This window comes from Ambystoma mexicanum, chromosome 8, assembly GCF_040938575.1.
Source record: "Ambystoma mexicanum isolate Mex_15411 chromosome 8, UKY_AmexF1_1, whole genome shotgun sequence".
NCBI lineage: Eukaryota > Metazoa > Chordata > Amphibia > Caudata > Ambystomatidae > Ambystoma > Ambystoma mexicanum.
This window is the reverse complement of record NC_090929.1, coordinates 520,225,423-520,248,062: the sequence shown is the minus strand read 5'-3', so window position 1 is coordinate 520,248,062 and position 22,640 is coordinate 520,225,423. Positions and strand designations below refer to the sequence as shown.

Here is a 22,640-nt window from a genome sequence, read left to right as displayed (position 1 = left end):
TGCATTCAGGTGATTTTCAAGTTTAAATGTCCAGCGCAGCTGATTGTGAACCTGACAACTGGACCGCACGTTGTACTTGGTATCACTTTCATTCCATATTGACTCCTTGCTCCTCTTCTTCATCTCAGTACCTAAGGCTTTCTGGGACTTGGAGTCCAAAGGATTTCTGTACTGTTTTAAGTTAAATTGTTGGGCGCTTTTGTTCAAATAACAACCATCACAAACATTAGATGTTAAATATGTTTTAGAGGTGTTACATAGATGTAAAAAGTGAATAGATTTCTGTTTGGTAAAAGTGGGTTTCAAGATTTTACCACTGAAGGGGTTTCAATAATGGCATCAGGGATTCTGGAATTAAAAAGTTTTCTTCACCAGATAGGGAAGAATACTGCATCTCCTCTATTGGAATCACCACTTCTACCCGACTGCCATGTGATGTGATGCACCCCCAGGAGAGCTCCTTCCCCCCCCCCCCCAGGGCCAGAATCAGGTAGTGTCTGCCTCTCCCTGGCCACATGGGAGGAGATCTTAGGCTGGGGATTAGTGATCACTCCACAGGAGTCATCACAGAAGTTTGAACCTGGGAAGAGCTGAGAGCTGCAGAGGATTTGGAGAGCCCAGCTGTGATGACCTGGCTAGTGGACGTACCGACGAGGCACAGGGAAACCAGCGATCCGTGTTGAGAAGGGGAAGATTACTCGGAGGAAAGGAAGACCAAGTGAGCATTAGTGTGACTGGGAAAGGAGGACTGTTAAGTCCAGAAACACTGCCGTGACCCCTGCCAGCTGTGGCTATGCAGAGCCACATTGAAGAACCAAGAAGAGCCGGTATGACCTCCAAGGTCGTTCTAACAGCAAGAGTTGTTCAGATCCCGAAGAGAGACCTGGTGACGCTAACACGTGAGCAAAAATATAACGGGAGAGGCAGGAGACCCGGACAGGGATATGGGGAGCAGGGACACACTCAGCCTACTTGTCCCGATGACACAAGAAGTGTTTAGAAGTGCGAGAGTAACTACAGGACTCATTCTACTCATCCCAGTGATACAAGAATGTTTACAAGTGCAAGATTAACTACAGGGCTCAGCATACCCATCCCAGTGACAAAAGAAGTGTTTATAAGTGTGATCATACGTGCGAGAATACCTGTAGGACTCAGCCTACTCATCCCAGTGACACAACAAGTTCTTATAAGAATTTGAATAATCATGGGACTCAGCCTATTCGTCCCAGTGACACAAGTGTTTATAAGAGTGAGAAAAAGTATGAGACTCAGCCTACTTGTCACAGTGACACAACAAGCATTACTAAAGACGAAGAGAAGATTTGTGTAAATCACATTGTTCTGGGGGGAAAAAGGAAGCAAAGGAATACAGAAAGTCAAGATCAAGAGATGAGACATTTGGGTTCCTTTATAGTGTTAGGAAAAGGAACCTTATTGAGGCACTTCAAGAGGACGTAACCAAAGGGGTGAACGTGCAAATATTGCAAGAAGAACAGGGTCATCTCTAAAAGGAAAGGGGACGCCAGGAGGGTGGAAGAGTCCCCAAGAGGAACTAAAGGAATTAATCCAAGAGATAGCCAAGAACTATTTGCAAATCATCTGTTAGCGCAGAACAGCCTATCCGGGAGAAAGGAGTCCTTCTCCTGGACGTTTGTAGTTTTTTTTAGTGGTAGGATCAGAATAGATTTGTTTTGAGACGAATGATAGACATTTTTACTTTTGGGACTTCACTACTAATGACGAGCACACTAGTTAGTTTTGTTAGGAAGGGAAACATGTAGAATATGGATAGATAGGTCATTGCCTTTTTATTTCAATAAACCACTTGATGCATCTGAAACAAGTCTGTCTGCTTCTTCTGACCTATAACACGGAAAAGAGAATATTTGAAAATAAATTAAGAAAAGGCATCCAGGCCTTAGAATACACTCTTCATTCTGGTAGGGAGGACGAGGGCTTCATCCTGAGATCATGTGAAGAGACCGCATTTGAAAGTTCTACTGATAGAAGAGGTGTTTGTGAAGTTGCAATTTCTACAACACTGGTTTATGAGAAGAGAAACAAGGCGGATTCTCTCTTGGCTGACAAACATAATATGCAGTCTTTGGAGAGAGAGGAATGTATAAACTGAGGGAGGACACAGGGGAGGAGAATGTGATTCTAAATAAGATTTGCCAACATTCTGCACACTTTTATGGGGTACTTCTAGTAATGAGGATAGGGGTGCCTGACAGGTGGTACATGGGTAACTAGACAGTTTACAGGCTGTTTACAGTTACCTGAATTGCTTGAAGGTGTAGTAACATTGGAGATACCCATTATGGAGTTTGAACTGAATCAAGCAATTAAATACATCGAAGCAGGGAAATCACTGGTTAGCAGTGGCTACACATTATATGTGTTTAAGCAGTTCATTAAGCAGGTGGCTCCTTTTTGGTATGGGTTTACAATGGCATGTTAATGAGAGAGGGTATACCTCTGTCTTTTCTTGGGGTGCTTATTTGGGCAGGTCCCAAGAGTGGAAAGGATCAGAGTGAGTGTAGGTTATAATAACCTATTTCACTGCTCCACATAGACATCATGATCTTGGCAATAATTGTGACATCCAGGTTGGGGGGATTCTCCCAGAAGTGATTCACAGTGACCGGGTTGGTTAGTCTGTGGGCTGACAATATTAGAAACCCAGAGGACTTGCTTTCATTGGATGCTGAAAAGACTTGACCGGGTAGCTCCAGGTCCAAGGTTGCACCAGAGATCACACAGAGCAACCAGAGCTCCAGTGAAGAACTCTGCACGCTGCGGCAGCCAAACCGTCGCAGGCAGAAGCAGAGGAGGCAGCGAATAGACCTGCAGCAACACCAGCGAGTCAGAAGGAGACGGCAAGGCATACCAGTCAGTTGGACTGAAGCAGTTGATCCTGGGGCACTCCGAATGAGACTGCTAGGTGAAAGTAATTATTTTCAATACCGAACGAATGAACTGATACAAACTGGGCGCAACTCTCCTAAAACGGGATACCAATTAGGAGACAATTATAACCCACACTACCAAAGCCATAGAAGAAAGAGACCGAGGCAAACTGGGCACAACTCTTCTAAACAGGGATACCAATTAGGATACAATTGTAACCCGAATTGCCAAAGCTGGAGAAGATTTATATTCAGGCAAACTGGGCGCAACTCTCCTAACTGGGGATGCCAATCGAGAGACAATTGTAACCCACATTGCCAAATCAGCAGACGAGTGATACAAGGGTAAAGAGGGTGCTACCCTCCCAAAAAGAGATGCCAATTGGGAGAAACTTGTAACCAACATTGCCATCAGCCAAGAGGTTGCATAACCAGAAACCAAAGACTGCAGGAGCAAAGACATGCTTGTATGAGAGACCAAGGGGGAGAGAACAATAACCTGCTTTTCCTACAGCTAAAAGGCAAGCAAGAGAACCACTCTTATTTTATGGAATGTTAATTTGGGAAGATTTGCAACCCACTCTGTTAAGAGACAAGAGACTAAACAGAAGCAGTTGTTGGTTCAAAATGCCTCATTTATGATTCTGATGTTGAGAGTTTTGCAACAAGCATTACCACAGAGTACACTTGTAGGAGTTTTTATCCTGGCAGGCGGGTACACCAGTAAAGGGACCAATTGTAGTTAGTCCTATCAGGCGAGTATACCAGGAAAGAATAAGATGATTTAAAGAGCTGTGGTTGTGGTAAACAGGTGTGGTGGAAGAGGAAGTCTTAATTCGATCACATTGCCTTGATAAACTGTTACATTTCAGAAAGTGATTATTGAGCCATCCTCACTAAAATGTTTCTTTTTAAGAGGAAGTATGATTCAATAACAATTGCCTGGCCCTTTGAGACAAGAACATTTGCATTGATTAATGATTTTGTGTTTTGGAGGAAAAGGCTTTTGCTTTGCCAAGCGGGAGATTGTCAAAAACTGTACATTTGATTTCATTTGTGAACACGCCTCTGGAAGAGAGATATTCACTTTGCCAAGTGAAAGGATATATTGAATGGAAGAAACTTTGTATGCTACTCGGAATATAACTTTTTTATTGCACAGAACTTTCTTGAACTTAGACTTTGTTTTAGATATTCCTGAATTGATCCAGGGGAAGGGAATCCAACCCTGGTCACAAGGATTACTATTTAACGACTTTGATTTTGAATCAATTTGTGGAATGTAAGACAGCTAGACCAACCTTGTATAATTTTGTCGTTGTGTATATTAGTGTGAGGGTCTTTTTGGACACTAGGTCATTTTCCTTTAGCCTTTGTTTGTTAGGCAGGGCCATCCTTGTTAGGTTAGGGAAAGATAGGCGTTTGTCTCGCCCCTTTTTTATTTAAAAAAATGCCAACTTGTGAGTAAACTATACCTTTGTGTCTATCTCACATTTCTGACTCATCACAATTTTGATAACATAAATACAATTTCAATTTGAAAAAAGCAATTTGCTGCTTGTGCTCTGGTGCTAGCCGGATCTGCCAATACCCTTTTCTAAGGTTGAAGGTGGAGTAAAAGGTCAAAGATCTATTTCTGTTCAATCATCCCATCAAATCTCGGCATTGGAAAATACATCAAAGAGAGAGATCACCCTCTGAAAGTCAATGCAAAACCCCCAGGAACCATCTGGCTTTCCGACCTAAATGATAGGTGATGTTCAGTGGCCCTTAGCTGGCTTGATGACGAAGGTCCAATATCTTCTGAACCACTTCCTGCTCTAAAGATCATCTGGCTTCTCGTAGGCAGCATGGTCGAAGGCAAACTGACTTCTTTGAGAAACCTGGTAGCCCGGAGCACCACTGACCGACAACCCCACCTTTGTAGTCCCCAATATGTGCATGACACCCTTGGCCCAAAACAAATCAAGTGTCCGTAGAAAATCTAAGCATGGCTTCTGTATTTTTCCAAGCATCAAAACATATCTCTTGTAACACAAGGTACAGGGAGGGATAAATTAAAGATCAAAACCCCGGTTGGAGACCTTTAGTGTGGGAAATGCAGTATCAACAAAGCCCTGAATGCGTGGGACAGAATTATTGTATTTTATCCTCTATTCCCCCTGGCACCATTTCTCGTGCCGTCCAGGTGCCTGCCACAATGATATAATAACCAGGCTTAGCATGTTTAGTTTAGAGAGATATGTGTTGGATATGTGTGTCCTGACCTTCACCGCGATGATGAGCCCAGCTGACCCACGTGAATCCAGACCGACGGGAAAGAACTAACCAATTACAGCCTGGAATCCCCTATGGAGCAGGCTCATGTGTAGATTGCCTCCAATCAGTGGTACTCTTTAGTACTGTATGTTAATGTTAAAGGATATTTATACTGCGCACTATCACCACCGGATTGGTGGCGCTCTTGTATGTATTAACGATTGTCAGGTTTTTAAGCCTGTGTTTGTAGCAGGACGAGCCAGAGCGCTCTCGAGCAGCAGAGTCCTTTACTGATTTTTGTATTCTGTACAAATAAACCTTGTTATCCTTGCAATGCTATCTCCTGGCCTATTTCCCTAGCAGGTTGTCTTTATTCTGGAGTGTGAATAAAAAGGGACTTGCCTTCAATACATCTCCCAGAATCCCTGTCTTCCTGTTATGCACCCGAATACTCCTGCTCCTTCTTTCCCACGTCCTTCTGATTATTCTTTCCCACACTCCCAAACTGGCTCAGATAATGTACTCCCGTTCCCACAATCCCCCTTGTTAATTTCACGATCCCCACAAACCCTACCAATGCCATCCCTCTGATTGTCATCTTCCGAACCCCCAATCCACTATGACAGAACACTACCGTTCCCACAGTCCCCTCTGTTCTGTACTCCATCCCGGTCATTCTCGTCCATTTAACAAACCCTCCAAACCCTACCCTTCTGAGAGCACCCTAATCCCAAATATGAAGGATATGATCCCATACAACACCTCTTTCCCTTCCAACTCTGTACGATGCTCTGACATTCAAACCTTCCCCTTTTCCGACACCAACACTTGCGCACACCACAAACAATAGTCAAATAAAACCGTGTACCTGACATGTCCCAACCTGTGAGTCAGGCAAAGTCAGGCAAAGTCAGGCAATTGACTCAAATCACACACACCTGATGGCCCTTCCTTTTCCCCAAAGGGATAAAAGGTGAAGCAGGAGAGCACAATGCAAGCAAGGCGAGCAGGGCAGACAGCACGACGAGACCAGCGGAACCTTCGTGGAAGAAAGCCTAAGACCACTAACAATAGCACAAGTGTCTTGCAGCAGATGTCACCGGTACACGGGGCAAGCTTACGCTGATATGCAAGAGCGAGGGAAGCTCTTGCGACTGTGGTACCGGCCTTGACTCCGATCAACAAGAAAAGCCAAGCGGTTCATCACAGCCGGTGTGTCGAAGGGGAAATGATAAGAACCATGGTTGTGTTGAGTGAGAACCGCAAAATGCCAAGTTTTTAACCAAAGTTCGATTAACTATGAAAGAACTGTAAAGAGTGAAAAGCAGAGACCAGTTGCAGAGGGAAACCAGCACCACGTGGGTGCTAACTCAAGAGACTCTGGACGATCCCTATTTCAGGGAAAACTGCAAATACCAGAAGGCCAGCGAGCTAGGTCAAAGTGGTCATACAGAGCGTCAAGCAAAATCCCTGTACAATCGAAAGACTTTGATCTACAAGCAGTGTAAAAGAAAGAGAGGTGGATCCCGCAAACAATTAACTGTGTAAAAAGAGAACACTGAAAGTAAAAAAAGAGGGGACCCAAAGGTGAGCTACTACCACCTTGATCGAGAGCCACAATAAACCCGGTGAAGGGAGACTAATAATCGAGAGGGGGATCCAAGGATGAAAAGTTGTCACCCCAAGATTGAGAAAAGTGAAAGCAAAAGGTTAAGAGACGGCAAGAGTGAACCCAAAGGATGGATGCCAGAGAAGAAGGATCCGAGCCTGGCATAGGGAGATCTAGAGATGAAGCTATCACCCAAGTAGTGACAGTCAAAAGGGGTCCAAGCCCGACCGAGGGTGATCCAGGGGTGATGCTATCATCCAAACTTCAAGTAAAAAAAGAACTGACATATACATTGAGGAATACGATATGTGAAGGGTCAGCACCCAGAAGATTGAGAGCCACAATAAACCCGGTGAAGGGAGACTAATAATCGAGAGGGGGATGAAAGGATGAAAAGTTGTCACCCCAAGATATAGAAAAGTGAAAGCAAAAGGTTAAGAGACGGCAAGAGTGAACCGGAAGGAGGGATGCCAGAGAAGAAGGATCCGAGCCTGGCATAGGGAGATCTAGAGATGAAGCTATCACCCAAGTACTGACAGACAAAAGGGGTCCAAGCCCGACCGAGGGCGATCCAGGGGTGAAGCTATCATCCAAACTTCAAGTAAGAAAAGAACTGACATATACATTGAGGAATACGATATGTGAAGGGTCAGCACCCAGAAGAGGGGGACCCAGGGGTTAAATCGTCACCCTATCTGAACTGTGGATAAAAAGTGAGAAGTGTTGGCGCCCAAAAGAGGAGGACCCAGGGGTGAACCATTACCGCCCTACACAAACTTTCATTTAGTTAAAGGAACTTCATTTAGTTAAAGGAATGTTTGTTTTTGTTATTTAAACACGTCAGGGCCCCAAAGGCAAGAGACTTTCAAAGGAAATCAGACTTGACCATCGACGGTCATGAGAACTGCCATTGGAACTATCGTCTCGTGCTGGAGAAGCCCAAGCCTGTGCTGTGCTCCAAGCCTTCATCTTACCCAGTGTCCAAACGTGGGGAAGGGAGACCCAGTCTACTGCATACTGACATATTATTTGAAGACACTTCTTTCTTTTCTTGAAAACTATCCCACACCCATTTTTTACTAGTTGTAAGGTTTGGAAATAGGTTTCTTAGTATAGGCCCCATTTTATTTGACACAACACCACTAGCACTGCCTTATTTTTCTCTTTGATGGTTGACGCTTGCTCCCATATTAGATTTAGGTTTAGATAAAGTGTTTTTCCAACCTGAATACAGCATTCATTGTTCAATAAACAGCCTTGAACTGTGATCACTTGTGTCTGTCTTACTTGTTGCCACCATGAGTTCCTCACACTTCCCTGGCAGAGTATGGATATCATGATAAAAGTTTGCTACCATTCCTAGCTTTTCCAAAAATACATATAGAAAGTGATGAAAGAATTCATGGAGGCCCCAAACTGGCTTTGGTTTAAGACCCATAATAATCATAGATGGTTTTTAAAAAATGTAATTTGATTTTTATAACGTGCTTCATGCCAGACTCCAGCCTCTAAGCGTGGGACCAGGTATTGAACCTGTGTTGCTCGTGTGTCCCGGACGAGCATGTTGCCCCTGAGCTAACCTCCTGGCCCAATGCATCTAGTAGTTCCTGATGGACTTCTGCCCACATGTTAAAATTAACCATGAGATCTTAATGTTATCTACAGACCTTAAGATGATACTCTGTTACAAATCCAGGGAATGTGTCCCCTCTCCCAACGAGATGCCACCACCTTTGGGACTAGGGAGGTGAACCTGCTAAGCTTAACACTCCATAAGGGACAGGGCAAGTAGGATCCCACTTGGGGTGACCTCCCTTAGAGGACAGGCCAATAACAGGGGTATGTGTTACCCTCCCTTGTCTAAGGAAGCTAATGTCTTTATTGGCTATGTGGGGATTGCACAAGACAACTGTGTGAATATTCATAGAGAAGTGGCTGGTGTAGTTTCTTTCTCTTTACTGTTTCCAGACTTGCATGAAGCACCAGACCAATGGCGTGTTCCATATCCTTCCAAGGAGTAACTTAAGGATCCTGTGAGACCAACAGAACGGTGCAGGAGAGAGAGTCGGAAGCCTGCAGAACCACCCAGAGGAGGGTCTGTCCCACTTTGAGGTGGAGTCAGGGAGCAGTCCCATGTAGATGACGTGGAGCGTAGAGGAGTGTGAAAGCCTGCGGAGCACTGCTACATGGAAGAAGGCTGGGAGTTGGAGAAACTCAGCCCTGTTGCAGAGAGAAGAGACGCAACCTCACTGAAAGTAGTCGACTGGTGCCTGCTGGAACTAACGCCAAAGTCATGTCATGAACTGATGGGAAGCACCGACACCCGCACAGTGATGCAGAACATTGACAAAAAGCCGGAACTGCACTTCTGCATCTACCAAGGATATCACCTCCCCGGGGGATGCTGCTGCAACAAACCAGGTACACGATGCATCCAGAGAACCGGGAGGATGGTGGAAATGCCCGGCTTTACCCCAAGAAGGGTTGAAGAACCAAACCGCTCAAGAGGGTCTGAGGAACCAGATAGCCCAAAGCGGTGCAAGAATACATATATCAGAAGCTGGGATGTGTAGCCAAATAGCCCAAGTGGGGATGAAATATCAAAGATCCCATGAGGGGTAAGAAATGTAAGATCCCAAAGGTGCGGAAAAAGCAAAAGCCCAAGAGGGGCTGAGAAACTGACTAGCCCAAGAGCAGGGAACTGAATAATTGAGGCAATATTACACAGAAGGATAGGGATGCACCATTTACCGCTTCAAGGCCTGCATTACTTAGCTTGTGGTGATGCGCAGGCCCCAAGGTCTCCCCAGTTCTATCCTCTAGGCAAGTGCAACAGTCCTTCCAGGACTTCATCACAGTGTGCAGAAACATTTCTCTGCTCATGTTGATCACACCTTTCAAATCATGTGAGGGTGCTGTGTACCAGATCTTGGAACATTTCTTCCATTGGTTGGGATCTGAAGTTCATTTTGAGATACCTTCAGAAGCAGCCTTACTATAGAACCTTGTGATTGGGTGCGATTCCTGGCTTAGCTGATGGTAACAGACCTCTACGTCATCACATAGCGGGTGGAGGCAAGTTTTGAAAAGGTAGTGGCTCCTGTTGAGTTGGAGATTAAATAGTCAATGTTGGGTGGCCTCCCCTGTGACTTGCCATGTTGGGTAGTCAGTTATTGACACAGATGCGGAATTTTTCGAGCTACTCTGTCCTCCTGGTGATGACAATGGGTGAGATCCATGTTGAGGCACCTTAAACGTTCTCAATTATGCCAGACTTCGTCATCATCAGCAGTTCCTCTTCAACTGTAACTCACATGTGAAAGGGGACCAACGGAAGCCTTATAGATGTGTGTTTGAAGGTTTTGTCAATTGGTAGCTTTACCACCCTACCATTCATATACATGATGCTGTTAAATATGGTTTTCAAAACCTGAAAGGGTTCTTCCAGGGTGTCTTTGTTGATGCTGAAAGTGAAGTGATTGGGCTCCAGTTGTTTGTGGGTGGTGTAACGGATTAGCATGTCGGGCATAATGGTGTTTATGAACAACTTTTCCTTCAACAGGGGGTTTTCATTTTGAAGCATTGGGGTTAATACACTTAGAATGGGTTTTATGGAAGTGCAGCCCTAGTGTTTTGCAGCAATGTTGTCAGGGATTTAAACTTATTTCTGGGAGGACGTTGACTGATGTCCTTGTTTCAATAACGTCTGACTTCAAGACACTGTCATTTGAACCAGGCATCATTGCAATGACATTTGTGTTCTACTGGAGGTGCCTTCAATGTCATGCACTTTAAACAGTTCCTTGTTGCTATTGTCCACTTGAGAAGAGCAGTCATTGTTGTTTAGGCTTCCCGTCCGAATCATATTTACTAGTCCCCACTCATCAGGTGTACGTCTGTTTATAAGCATAGCTCTGTCTACTTTAGTGAAGTGATGTAGTTTGCAGCAATGGTTGCACTTGCTGCCTCATGCGGGACTTTTTGATAGCAGGTGGGGTGTGATGCGCAGTATTCACAGGTCAAAGTGGCGGTATATGATGGCGTTGCATTCTTAGGTCTTCCCTTGGGAGCTTGCATGATCTCCCTCACGGGGTGTTGATGGATGGCCTGAACGACTTCATTATACATTGGGCGCAAGGGTGTGTTTCATTGCAGACAGTCGAAAGTTGACTAGCATGAAGTTGCAACCCTTTTATAGGATCTTCAGCACAGATATCATAGGTTCATAAAGAATGTTTATTTAGATGAATAGATGCACATACACTTTAACAATGTGTGTTCTCATTTTGGCCCTAGCATCTGGCAGGTCACCAAGTTGCGTACACAAGTCATTGAGCTACTCGCCTGGGTGTTGTTGAGTTTGGTATGAGTGAAACCTCTCGAAATCAGAGCTGATTTGATATTGAAGTGCACCCTCATTGTGGTGGCCGAAACGTTGTACTCATTTCCGATTGTGTCTGAACAATGAGATAAAGTAGCATTAAATTCTTCAAGCTGGCATCAGAGTTTCTAGTGGCTCAGGCTAAGTTAACCACATAATCCAATGCAGTTACACTGATGATGCCACATCTTGGTTGCTGAAAGGAGGTGGTTTATGGGCATTTTCCGAGAGGGCAGGTGTTCTTCTAACACAGGGAGCATTTCAATGAATGGAGTGCTTAACCCACTTTGTCATGTGGTGCAGGAGATGAAATGACTGGCCGCGGAGGCCTCAGGTTGTCCTTTTTACGATTTGGTATGTTTGGATTAATGAGCACATGCTGTGTGTGTGTGTGTGGCATAGAAAGTGCTTCACTCTGGAACATCAGGTTAGTGATTAATCTCCCGCCTCAGGCTCCAGCTTGAGTTTGGGGACTGGAACCTTATTGTCGGGCTGTGACACATTGCATCAAGGATCTCAAGGTGTGCACGAGTGCCAGTGTGCTGTCTCCAACTCCAACGAGAGAGGTAGAGGACTAGAATCCATGTTGGTGCTTCGAACAAAATAGGGGCCACAGGAATGAGCTCACAGCTTAAGGAACCTTTGCTTATTCCTTTGATTTCCAATAAGTGGCCATGTTCTGTTAGAGGGTGATGTTGTTAGTAAGAGTTAGTCATTGAATAGCAATGAGGCTTTCATACCCAGTTAACCTTTGCAAAGAATTGTTTTTATCTAGTATTTTGCACAACAATACATTTGATGCAATATAGTGCAGGGATAGCAAATTAAGAATGGATAAGCAAGAGCTAAAAGCAGCTGCTGGATATCCAGCATTAACCAAGGACCAGGAGCTAAAACTAACCAACAAGGAGCTAGTACATAGCCTTCTGCAAATTTAAAATCAAAATAAGATGCAAACATATAACTTTGTCCATTATTTATGATACAATATACTTTAACTGTCTTTTAGTGTGTCCTAATGTTTATTTATAGATTAAACCAAACACACAGTTAAAATTACACAGGTGTGTTTTTTCCGCATAAATTGCCCTGGGTAGAAAAAAGTAGCTCCTGGTAGCTGTTGTGGTCACTCTATACAGGCTCTTCAAGACTACAAGCAAGAGCTAAATAGGTACCAGTTCCCCTCAATTTCGAACCCTGTAGTGCTGGCAAATAAACCCGTGTCCTGCTGTGTAAAAACGGAAGCATGTTTAAACTGTGTATGGTTGTACCTGTAGCATAATTACGAATTACATTCGTAACACAGTTCCAAGTGCAGTAAACTGAAAACATAGTTTCGTTTTAAAAAAAAAGAAAATTACATTTGGTAGACCGTTACTTTCGATGAACTGTACAGCACGTTGCAAAATAAAACGAACAGAAAGAAAGCATGTACCTTATTAGTATAATTTATGCGAATGAGATATTGGTATGCAAATATATGCGCATATTTCTGCATTCTGATGAGGGCAATCCAAGATGGCAGCGGTCGCTAGTGGCAGGAGTGGGGACTGCCTGGATAAGAGCATCACTCTGCCGCCTGACGAAATCTTTCGCAACCTCGAAAACGCCAAGAGGTTCGCCATAGACATCGGTGAGCCCCCATGGAGTAGGGTTCTACGGGGAGGGTTCACGGAGAAGGGTAACGGGAACGCTTCACTCACATTTCTCTGCCCGCTGTTTTCCACCGGTTCCAGCATTTATAGTGGATGCCGCGCACCATCCTGGGATTTGTAGTTTAAGGGGGGGCAGCGGTCGCTTTCTTCACGAGACCTAGCCTGAATGTATACACTCAGTTACCCAGAAAGAGGCTAGCAAGGGACCAGCACTTGGAACGACGGGAGATCTAGTTTCTCTGACTGCGCGGTGACACTAAAAGGTACGACTGTACAGGACATATTGAACTACATTTCCCAGAAGAGGCGGCGGGGGCACGGGAATAAGACATGAGTAAACAGCCTTCTAATGAAGCCTGTGGCTTAGTGGATACAGTACAGAGTAAGCAGGGTATTTCCAGGGGACGGCACTTGCAGGAAGTACCGACTGGTCAAATGTGACTCCCACGGATATTATGGGTGCCGTGTGAGCAATACCTAGGTTTTCAACATTTGAGCTTCCTTTTTTTTTTTTACAAATTGTTGTTTGTCAGGTTCGTTAGTCCAGATGGCTCAGTTGAGGCAAACTAAAAAACTTCCAGAATGCACCACTTTCTTTTCAAAACTCAGACCCTGAAACGTAACATGGAGTTTACATGTTCACCCTAAGGTGTACATCAGGCTGTACCTGACAACCGTTTGTGTTATAGGCTTAAGTTAACGGACACCACACCTCGGGATACGGCACGTATATTCAGCTGGGTTGGCACGTCATGGCTTGTTTATGTGCAACAGGCGAGGCAAACCGGCGGGGCGGGGTGTTTGCACATATGTGCAAATGTTTATATGGAAGCCGAAAATGCAGAATATTAGGTGCTGTATGCCTATAGCCACTCCATGAGCTTCTTTGGGCATTCTTACGTCCCGAAAGAAAGCAGTGTTCGGACACATGCAGTAATGATTGATAGTTCAAGTATGGTTCAAGACCGCACGCCAAGTATTATTCAGTAGGTAGGCCTCCTGGGTAACGCGCAAGACCTATCCATGCGAGCATGGCCTTTGCTTTGCTGGTTCCGTGATCTGCTAAATGGCCTGAACAGGAAACGGCTATTTCGAGCTAACTTGCATTATGGGAGCCAGGGCCAGCCTTTCCCCTGATAGCGCCCTGGCCGTAACATATTTGGTGTCCTCGGTATCCTAATGCATCTGCCTGTAACGCACTATAGCAACACGACAAATCGTGGTTTGCCTCCATAATCAATATTTCATAGAAAAACCTGCAAGACTAAACAAACTAGAAACATTTATTAAAACGGGAATAAAACTGCAAAAAACACATTGGTTAAATATAATGGGCCACATTACGAGTTTGGGAACTGACTTCCAAACTCGGTTGCTGCCCCTTTGTAGCACAGATTTACCGTGGGATTACATGTGTGATAATACAGTGTTAGTCTCTGTTTTTGGAGTACATAGGACTCAATGAATTTGAGCAGATTTACCACAAGGATTAGTGCCTCAAAATGTTCAATTTGGCAGTGTGGTAAAAGTTGCAATAGTATAATTACTGCTGCTTTTTTGCCACACCAGTGAACTTGTAATGAGGCCCAATGTCTTTATGCAATTCATATTGAACAAGCAGTTAAGACCATATGAATGTTACGCTGGGTTCGAAATTTCGGGGAGCTGGAAGCTATTTAGCTCCTGCTTCTAGCCTAGGAGAGCCTGTTGGCTTAAAACCAATCACTACCAGGAGCTACTTTTGGCTCCGAGGCCAGTTGGCACCTTACAACATGCTTATGTGATATTCACTTTTAAGTATATGAGAATGCTTATAAAGAAGAATTAGGGTGCATCTAGCACACATTTAAATATAATGAAACATACAAAATGGACACAAAGTTAAAGAGTGCATCTCGTGTGGAAGTGAGATTTTCTGTGGGCTAGGTACTCGATCCTGGTCCCAGCGGTAACTCCTGGCTGATGCTTGACACCCAGGAGCTCGTTTTATCGCCTGCTCATAGAATCTTAATTTCGATCCCTTACGTATTCAGAAATTCTTTTGTGACTGTGTGTAAAATGCCTATCTATTTCCTGCCATTTGTACAGGTTACCTGCTTCACAAAGTGCATGTGAGAAACTGGATCCATTGAAAGCTAACTGACTCTTGCTGTGTTTATCCACAATCTTGTCTTTCTTTATGCTGGTAGGCAGGGTGCCCTGGTATACATTTGTTGATTATTTCCACATTTTTCTGCTAGATCAAGTTACTCGCAGAGGATGTACGTCTGCTGAATTTGTATCAGTAAATGTCCAGGAGTTAATTTATTTCTTCAGGTGATTTCCTTTATTAAAACTCCTACGTTACCCCTGGAAACAGTAGAAACCATGGGACTGATTCATGGAATTTGTGCGCCAAAAAAAAGGCATTTGTGCGCCATTCTGCCTGCAAATCCCCATTTGTTAAACGGGGATTTGCGGGCAGAATGGCACACAAATCCCTGTTTTTCGGCACAAAAATTCCATGAATCAGCCCCATGTCTTAGATGTGCATGGAAGTTTTACTAGAATGAGGTAGTCAAAGCTATTGTAGTACCACTTTTGATATCTCCCGTAGCAAGAGGTCAAAGTGGGTGGATACTATAGGGGGCAACGTTCCTTCACTCTTTAAAAAAAAAAAAAAAAGTATAAAAATTGTAATGTAGGCATTTTTTGATGTAGACTTTGATCCCTTGCTTTTTTTATTGTGTGTACACTGTTCCTGGACAATAAATATCCAGTGGTTTCCATGAAGTAAATTACTTTGATGCAATTTACTTTTTGGAAATGACTTCGAAAACACTACAAAATGTACATATGTTTGTGGGGTAATGGGTCCACGGAGTTTGGGGTGAAAGTGGAGAGGGTGAGGAGGAATCTCGCTAAAAAATTTTTTTTTTCCAAGAGCACTATTTAGTTCTTACCCGTGTTGTTGACTGCAAGTTTGTATGATGACGATGGAGCCATTGCCGGAGGAGTTGCTTGGTGAATCCCGCTATTCTTGGCTGGGAGGCAAAGGGGTCGAGAGATTGAGGAGGTAGGGGGGCAGGATTTAAAGTACAACACCCCCCACTGCCCCTACAGAGGTGTCTTGTCACTTTAAAATATATAAGAATCGAACGCCATCTTCATTGAGAAGGTGGTCTTTTCACATAGTCTGGTCTCTGTTTCACCCCGAGGGCCTAATTTACAAATCGCTTTTCAATAGGTCTTATCCGTTGAAACACGCTTTTGTAAATCGGGCCCTGAGCCTGCTTACTGGTGTCTTTCTTTTGCTCCTCGAGCGCCCAGTTGATCACAATCTGCGACTGTTGCTCTAGGGATTTTGCTGCTGCCTGGCTACATGTTCTGCCCAAAGCGGCCTGTGATTATGGTCATTATAACCACCATGACAAATAATTTTGGAGGACATCTTGCAAGGGGTGTTTTCTTTGCGTACAGTGGACACTGCTGCAGCTCGATGACAATACTGGGTGCACCGGGAAACCGCTCCTCCCTACAGACATCTCTAGCACTGTGCTAGCTAAATAAAGGTTTTTGTTTCCAAAACACGAGCAAGTTAGCCCTCGATCCACTCCCTCAACACTGCAGAAACTGCTTATAAATGAAATAAGACGTTTGAATACTTCAACACACAAAGTATTCATCACAGAATAACAGTAAGCAACCTGCACTTGTACATATTTGTACAATTAAATAGACAGTCTGCTGCATCTCACCAGCAAACCTTAATATAAATGATGTTTGGCTTCCTGCCGAATGAGCCTTTCATCATTATGACGTTGATTAATTGAATACCATTATATTTCATAGTGATAACCTCTATTGTTACAGCTTTTAGAAGCTGGAGAAATCTTGCATCATGTGCTACACATAAAAGTGTGAAATAATAGCCACCAATGTTGCTGGACATGGAATATCCAGGTCACAGTAACATCAACACATGCACCATTTTTTATTATTCACATAATGATAAGCCATAATGGCGGTTCACGCTAGATAATGACTGGGGAATCCAGTCTGCCTGTCCTAGATTGGCAAACTTCATTCTCCAGCTGTACCTTCAGGAATATAGCACAGTACAGAAATCCAAAACTCATGAGAGGAAGGTTTCTGGTAAGGGGATTTTAGAGACATCACAGAGTACCCACCCCACCCCATCCCTCCACACCTCCCAAGTGTATTCATGCACTTCTCTTTCCCTGCACCTAATTTACTCTTTGTGTTCTGTCTATTGCCTCTTATCTAGGAGCATGCCTGCACAAGCCCCAAAGTGGTAAAATTACTCTCATCCTGCTGTCGCCACCTTTTTAATAGCTGTTTTCACCAATTTAAAATAAAGTACAATAAGAATATTTCTGCCTTTTTTTTAGTCCCACTCACATTTGCACACTTTCATTAGGCCTGCCTCTGACTATGCCCTTCCAAACCTTTTCCCCATCAAATGCCATAGTCACACTTTTTTTATACTCTTCGACCACTGCCTGCAGAACCAGTGCTTGTTGTCTCATATTTTTCACTTGTAGGCAAATTGCCCTCGTGGATTTTCCATTTGACTATTTCCAGGTTGTTTCTAGTGGATCCAGTAACTGACATGGAGGTTTGTACATCTACTGATCTTAATAAACGCCACCCTCCATCTCCCTGGCCATTAAGGCAGTGCCATGCAGGCACTGCTCTTTCCCTCTCTAATCACCACCACTTCATCGCCTCCTATATTCTGCACTTTTTTCCTCATCCCCCATGCCCCTTTTCTCCTCATTCCTCACAGAACACCTTTGCAATGTCTCTACCAAAGCAAAAACTATTGGCTTTACCAATTCCTGTTTAGATTGATGTAGCTCTTTCTGTGGATTGTGGCCACTGATTTATTCACACTCAATATACACACTTAAGTGAAGTGAAAAGAGAAGGGGGGGGGTATGGCCAGGACCACACAGTTTTGGCTATGTGTAATCCAGCTTCAATATTATACTCTTGCGCGACAACAATTGCACACAAACATGAATTGTCACATCAAGGAAAATTGCCATGCCTCCCTCCAAATATTGAGTAGAACTAATTAACATAACTGGGGAATGCAACATATCAGTAATTTTTCAGACACCCATCATTCACGAAACCCGTTTTTTAAAATAATTTGCTTGATGAATTATGAAAACACAAAAAGTTAGCATAGAAACCGGTTTGGTGAAATCAAACCTGCTCACTTTTTGAAAATAAATGAGGGAAAGCGAGAATGGAGATCTCCAAGTCAGGGCATTAAAATAGTTGGCTTAAGACTTTAGAAATAAAACAAAACATACTCCTAGATTTCAGTAGAGGTGATAAACTGCTAAATTTAACAATGAAAGGGGCCCACTCTTGCAAAATCTCGCTCCCAACTCCTGTGCCTGCAAGCAGTTTCAATCCATGTTAATAACGCCCATGTAACAATTTGAGAATACCTAGCGGGGAAGCCCATTGCACAGTAGTCTAAGCTCAACAAATGAATTACAGTATTATATAACACTATGACAAATCGCCAATTAACTTATATATGGAGTAATGCCTTATTGTTTTTTCTACAGGCCAAGCTGAACTGAATCATTGCTAGCAATCCACATTTTGGCTGTTCAACAAAATGTGACACAGTGAGGTAATTTGCCCAGTGTCGGGTCAGACTATTTTTCTTGGGGGAAGGCAGTGGCCGAAGTGGGCGGGAGCTGTGCTTCTCTACTCTTAAAAAAAAATTTACTGTTCCTATACTTTTATTTTAAAAAGAAACAATTCCGGAATGGGTTAGTTTCAAAATAAGTGTAGGAAGACGTTTAAACTTGCACTTCAGTGCGCTGCACTGAACATTTTCTTAAACAGCAGGTGTGTTTCTTTGGGGATTTGGATTGTGCGTGGGATGGGGCGTGGTAGTGGGGTTTGTGCTTCTTTTCGTACACTTCGACCACTGGGGGAAGGAGGGTGACACTGGTGTGGGAGTCCAATTTCGGCTCAGGTTTCCTGGCTCCATAGCTTGAACTTAAGCCGGAGCACTTTGTCGCCCCCATCCAATATTTAGTTTTACAACATGCAATGCTTTCTGCACAGCTACTGTTCAAAACTTAAAACATTACTCCTTGTTAAATAAATGTGACTTGCACAGTACTTTCACACTCAACCTAGGTTTCTGCTTTTCAAATCCCATTAATGCATGTTAAATCAACCTGACAATATATTATACTGACACTGACAAAACAAGTAATTCAAAACTTGGTATGTTACAAGTTGCCCCTTCCCTTAAAAATATCCCATGGTCCATTACATTTTTTATCAGTGATGCCTTTAAGAATTATCAGCCTTTTTTCACCCAAGAAAGCTGAAAAAGCTGTGTTCAAAGTGATATTTGGAGGAGGGAAATGGGTGATTTTGTATACGGATCAAGGTGGGCTGAGGGACCAGACTGTTTTCGTTTTACCAGTGGAATCCCATGGGATTCCTGAAGAAATATTACAAAACATTCTTTTGGGGGAGGTTGGGGGGTGGGGAGGTGTACCCAGGGAAGGTCTGAAAAAACTGTTTTCAAAATATATGCTAAAGCGTGCAGGAGACTAGCAACATTAGTACAGCGCCCATGGCTGGTGGGATTTGATAATTTCATTACGAGGGGTATCGTGGACCGAGCAGAAGGAGTCGGAGGGATATGGACCATGGCTGATTTGTGGGGGGTGGGTGGACCTCAGCAGGAGACCTGCCTATCGGCAGGTGGGATATGGGTCATGGCCATGGAAGAGTCTTTTGCCTTAGTGTTGCATGGTGGACAGTGGATATGGACAAAATATCTGATTAGTTATTATGCGGGGGGGGGGGAATATGGCCAGTGGACTCGGGAGAAGATATAGTAAACTACAACCCTTGGACTTCAGTGAAAAATATTTAGTAAATATAGTGAATATAATTTTTTTATCGCAACAAAACTTGTGGTATTCAGCGGGTGTGGAAAGTGAGGCCCATTGAAAGTGAGGCCTATTTTAACGCCGAGTCCTCACCCCATACCTAACACAGCTGGGACTAACAGTGAGACAAAAAAATTACATCCTGGGTCCCATCTACTGGGGGGAAGTCACTTGCCACATGCACTGAATTTCATGGGTTTTGTTGTGATAAATCATATCTTAACTGTATAACTGAATCCACATCCCTTCCGTGTGAACCTGTAATTTCGGTTAAGTTGGTTTCCCCACAAGAAAAGCACTTTTTGTGTGGCTTATTTCTTTGGTGGTGATTGACCGATCTGTACAAAAAGTTTCAAAAACAAAAAAAAAAAATTATAGACCCGACTTGGAAGGTTTTCTTCAAAGGTTATAGGGAGTCACAACATTTTAGAAATCTTGGATGTGGAAAATGTTCCTCTCAAAACCTACAGACCAATCTGCTGTATGGATTATTAACAAACTTGCATGAGGAGTAGCGTGCTGGTCCTGAAACCTTGACTTTGCACATTTTAAAAATAGCCAAAAAGTATGTTACAAAAAAAAAATTCTTGCCCTAGTCTGTCATCTGAGAGGTCATGCATGCGAACATCAATCCAAGTTTTGGGTGGTCAACTGAAAAAACGTGAGGAATGGCAAAAATGTTGCGTGTTGCCATGTTGTATTCAAAGACATTGCATGTTGCCCACAGACTGTGAACAAGACAAGTTGATAACATGTAATATTTGGATGAGTTTGTCTAGGAGGAGGTCAGAGGGTTTAGATGTCAGTGTTTGATGGTATATGTTTACAATAACTCGAAGATAAGTTCATTTTGAGACACTGTCTGTGGGCATTACATTGTTCAAATTGGCAATACTTTTCTATAAGAGTCCTATGATGCACTATACTGCTGGGGTGGGTGAGGACTACCTAATATGTGTCCAGAGATGTGTAATACATGTACAAATAAGCAGTTGTTCTTCTCATGATGTCTGCGACCATCCACTTCTGTCCGTGGGGAGATACAGTACAGTTTGCTCAGGCCAGTAATGATGTGGGTAGCAGTCAGTACTTTATTTTTTTTAATTTATTTTTATTTGCATTTTTAAAGCGCACAGCTGCCCTCGGGCATCGTGGCGCTGTTACACGAAGCTTACTTGGCATAGGTATAATATCAGGCCACAGAAGGACCTTGGTGGGATGGGTGTCCACTTTCCCATGGCACTGATGGTTTTCTGTTTATGAATATTTGAAAAGTAGTCCTGGGGTGTAGCACAGGCCAGGCCTTTGGTTGTAGCAATTTAAAGAGACCAGTGGATGTGGAATGTGATGGTCTTTGAGGCCTGAGTGAATGTTTTTTTCATTACATGGAGCTTATAGGATTTCATTTCGTCTTTTGGAAGGTTTTCTTTTTTCAGGTAAAGGGTGCATCTCCAAATGTCGAGTGTACAATGTACGCAGTCAATTCTTTGCAAGGGATGTCTTATTTTTTTTTTTTTCCTTGTTCGCATTGAAATTTGGTCAATATAGACTGAATTGTAGGCACATGTGAGAGTGTTATATAACTCCTACCTTCTTTAAAGACTTTATTCCTAGCGTCCACAAGGGTTAGAACTTGTGGCTTGCTAATTGTTAGAGTATGTGCAAGAGACATACATAAATGTTCTCGTCTTACATACATATCTTTTAAAAGAAGGAAATGTGCTGATGTGTGGGTAACTTTTGAGTTTCTTTAAGCTTGTCAAAATAGACAGTCAAACTGGATATTTATGTTCCTTTGTCTATGGTTGCAATCCAACAACTGTACCCATTGCTCCGTTGACGCAACCATGGGCTATGTCAAGGTTGTGTCTTGTAATTACTCTGCAGTTGAAGAGTCAGTACTTTTTCCAATGCAGCCATGTTGAATCCAGACTTCTCTAGGTGATTTCGTAGAGTGGCTTGTTGACACCTCGGGAGTGTCGTGTCACGTGCTTCTAATTTGTCTATACAGTTTATATGGACTGAGTTGCTTTCCACTTTGCAAAAAAACATTCTCATTAAATTGGGCAAAGTCTATCGAGGTTCATATTAAACACATGCATTGTTGATTTTTCTTTTGTTAATTAGTCCATCATGTGAGGAGACCTGATACTTTTTCAGGTCCTTTCAGCTGCCTGCTCAGTAAGTACACTGAGTCTTATGCTCTTTAACATTTGAACATATTTTGTGTCTGCTGATTAACCCATATTTTGTAGAAGTTCTCTGTAACGACTTCCACAGGGGTGCATTCTCTATGCTGCAGAATGTGCAAACACATTTTTTGTGACCTAATCCTTTGAATACAGGTTGGCCTTTGACTGGTGTTAACTGTAGATTACCAGATACAATGCTAATTTTAACCATTCAGCTGTCATCAGAGTCTTATGGATTTCCTGCATTATGGGGGTGAATGAATGCTAGAAGTAGGTTTGACACCCTACTTCCCTTGTCTATTAGGAGAACTATCATTTTGACATAACTTCAAATGCAGCCTTTGCAGACAATTTATGATACTCTAGCTTGTTTTGAAGCTCAACTGGGAGAAGGAACACTGACCAGGGTTCAAACTTAAGATTCTATGAGCAGGAGCTAAAACCAGCTCCTGGGTGCCTGGCATCACCCTGTAGGGAGGAGTTACATTCTCAAATGCTCAAAGTTAATGTCACATACATAGGCCTGTAAAGCTCCAGTTGCTTGAGGAGCCAAAAGTAGCTCTTGGTAGCTCTTGTTAGCTGTTGATTTTGGAATTTATTATTATTATTTTTTTTTTTTGAGCATTTGTTGGGTGCTTATACAACTTAGTTTTTTAAAGTGCCACAAGGTTAAATGGAAGGCAACAGG

The 22,640-nt window shown here is 43.2% G+C and overlaps 1 protein-coding gene across 2 annotated transcripts in view; it reads left to right on the top strand.

The window, feature by feature from the left end:
* Positions 1 to 12,648: 12,648 nt before the first annotated feature.
* Positions 12,649 to 22,640, top strand: part of PANK4 (pantothenate kinase 4 (inactive)) — a 751,790-nt gene continuing 741,798 nt past the window's right edge. The window contains exon 1 of one of the 2 annotated variants that reach the window (XM_069610204.1): positions 12,649 to 12,794. In XM_069610204.1, the coding sequence (XP_069466305.1) occupies positions 12,680 to 12,794 (115 nt within the window). In that variant the 5' untranslated portion in view covers positions 12,649 to 12,679. The remainder of the gene's footprint in view (positions 12,795 to 22,640) is intronic. The other variant, XM_069610203.1, reaches the window with a different exon arrangement.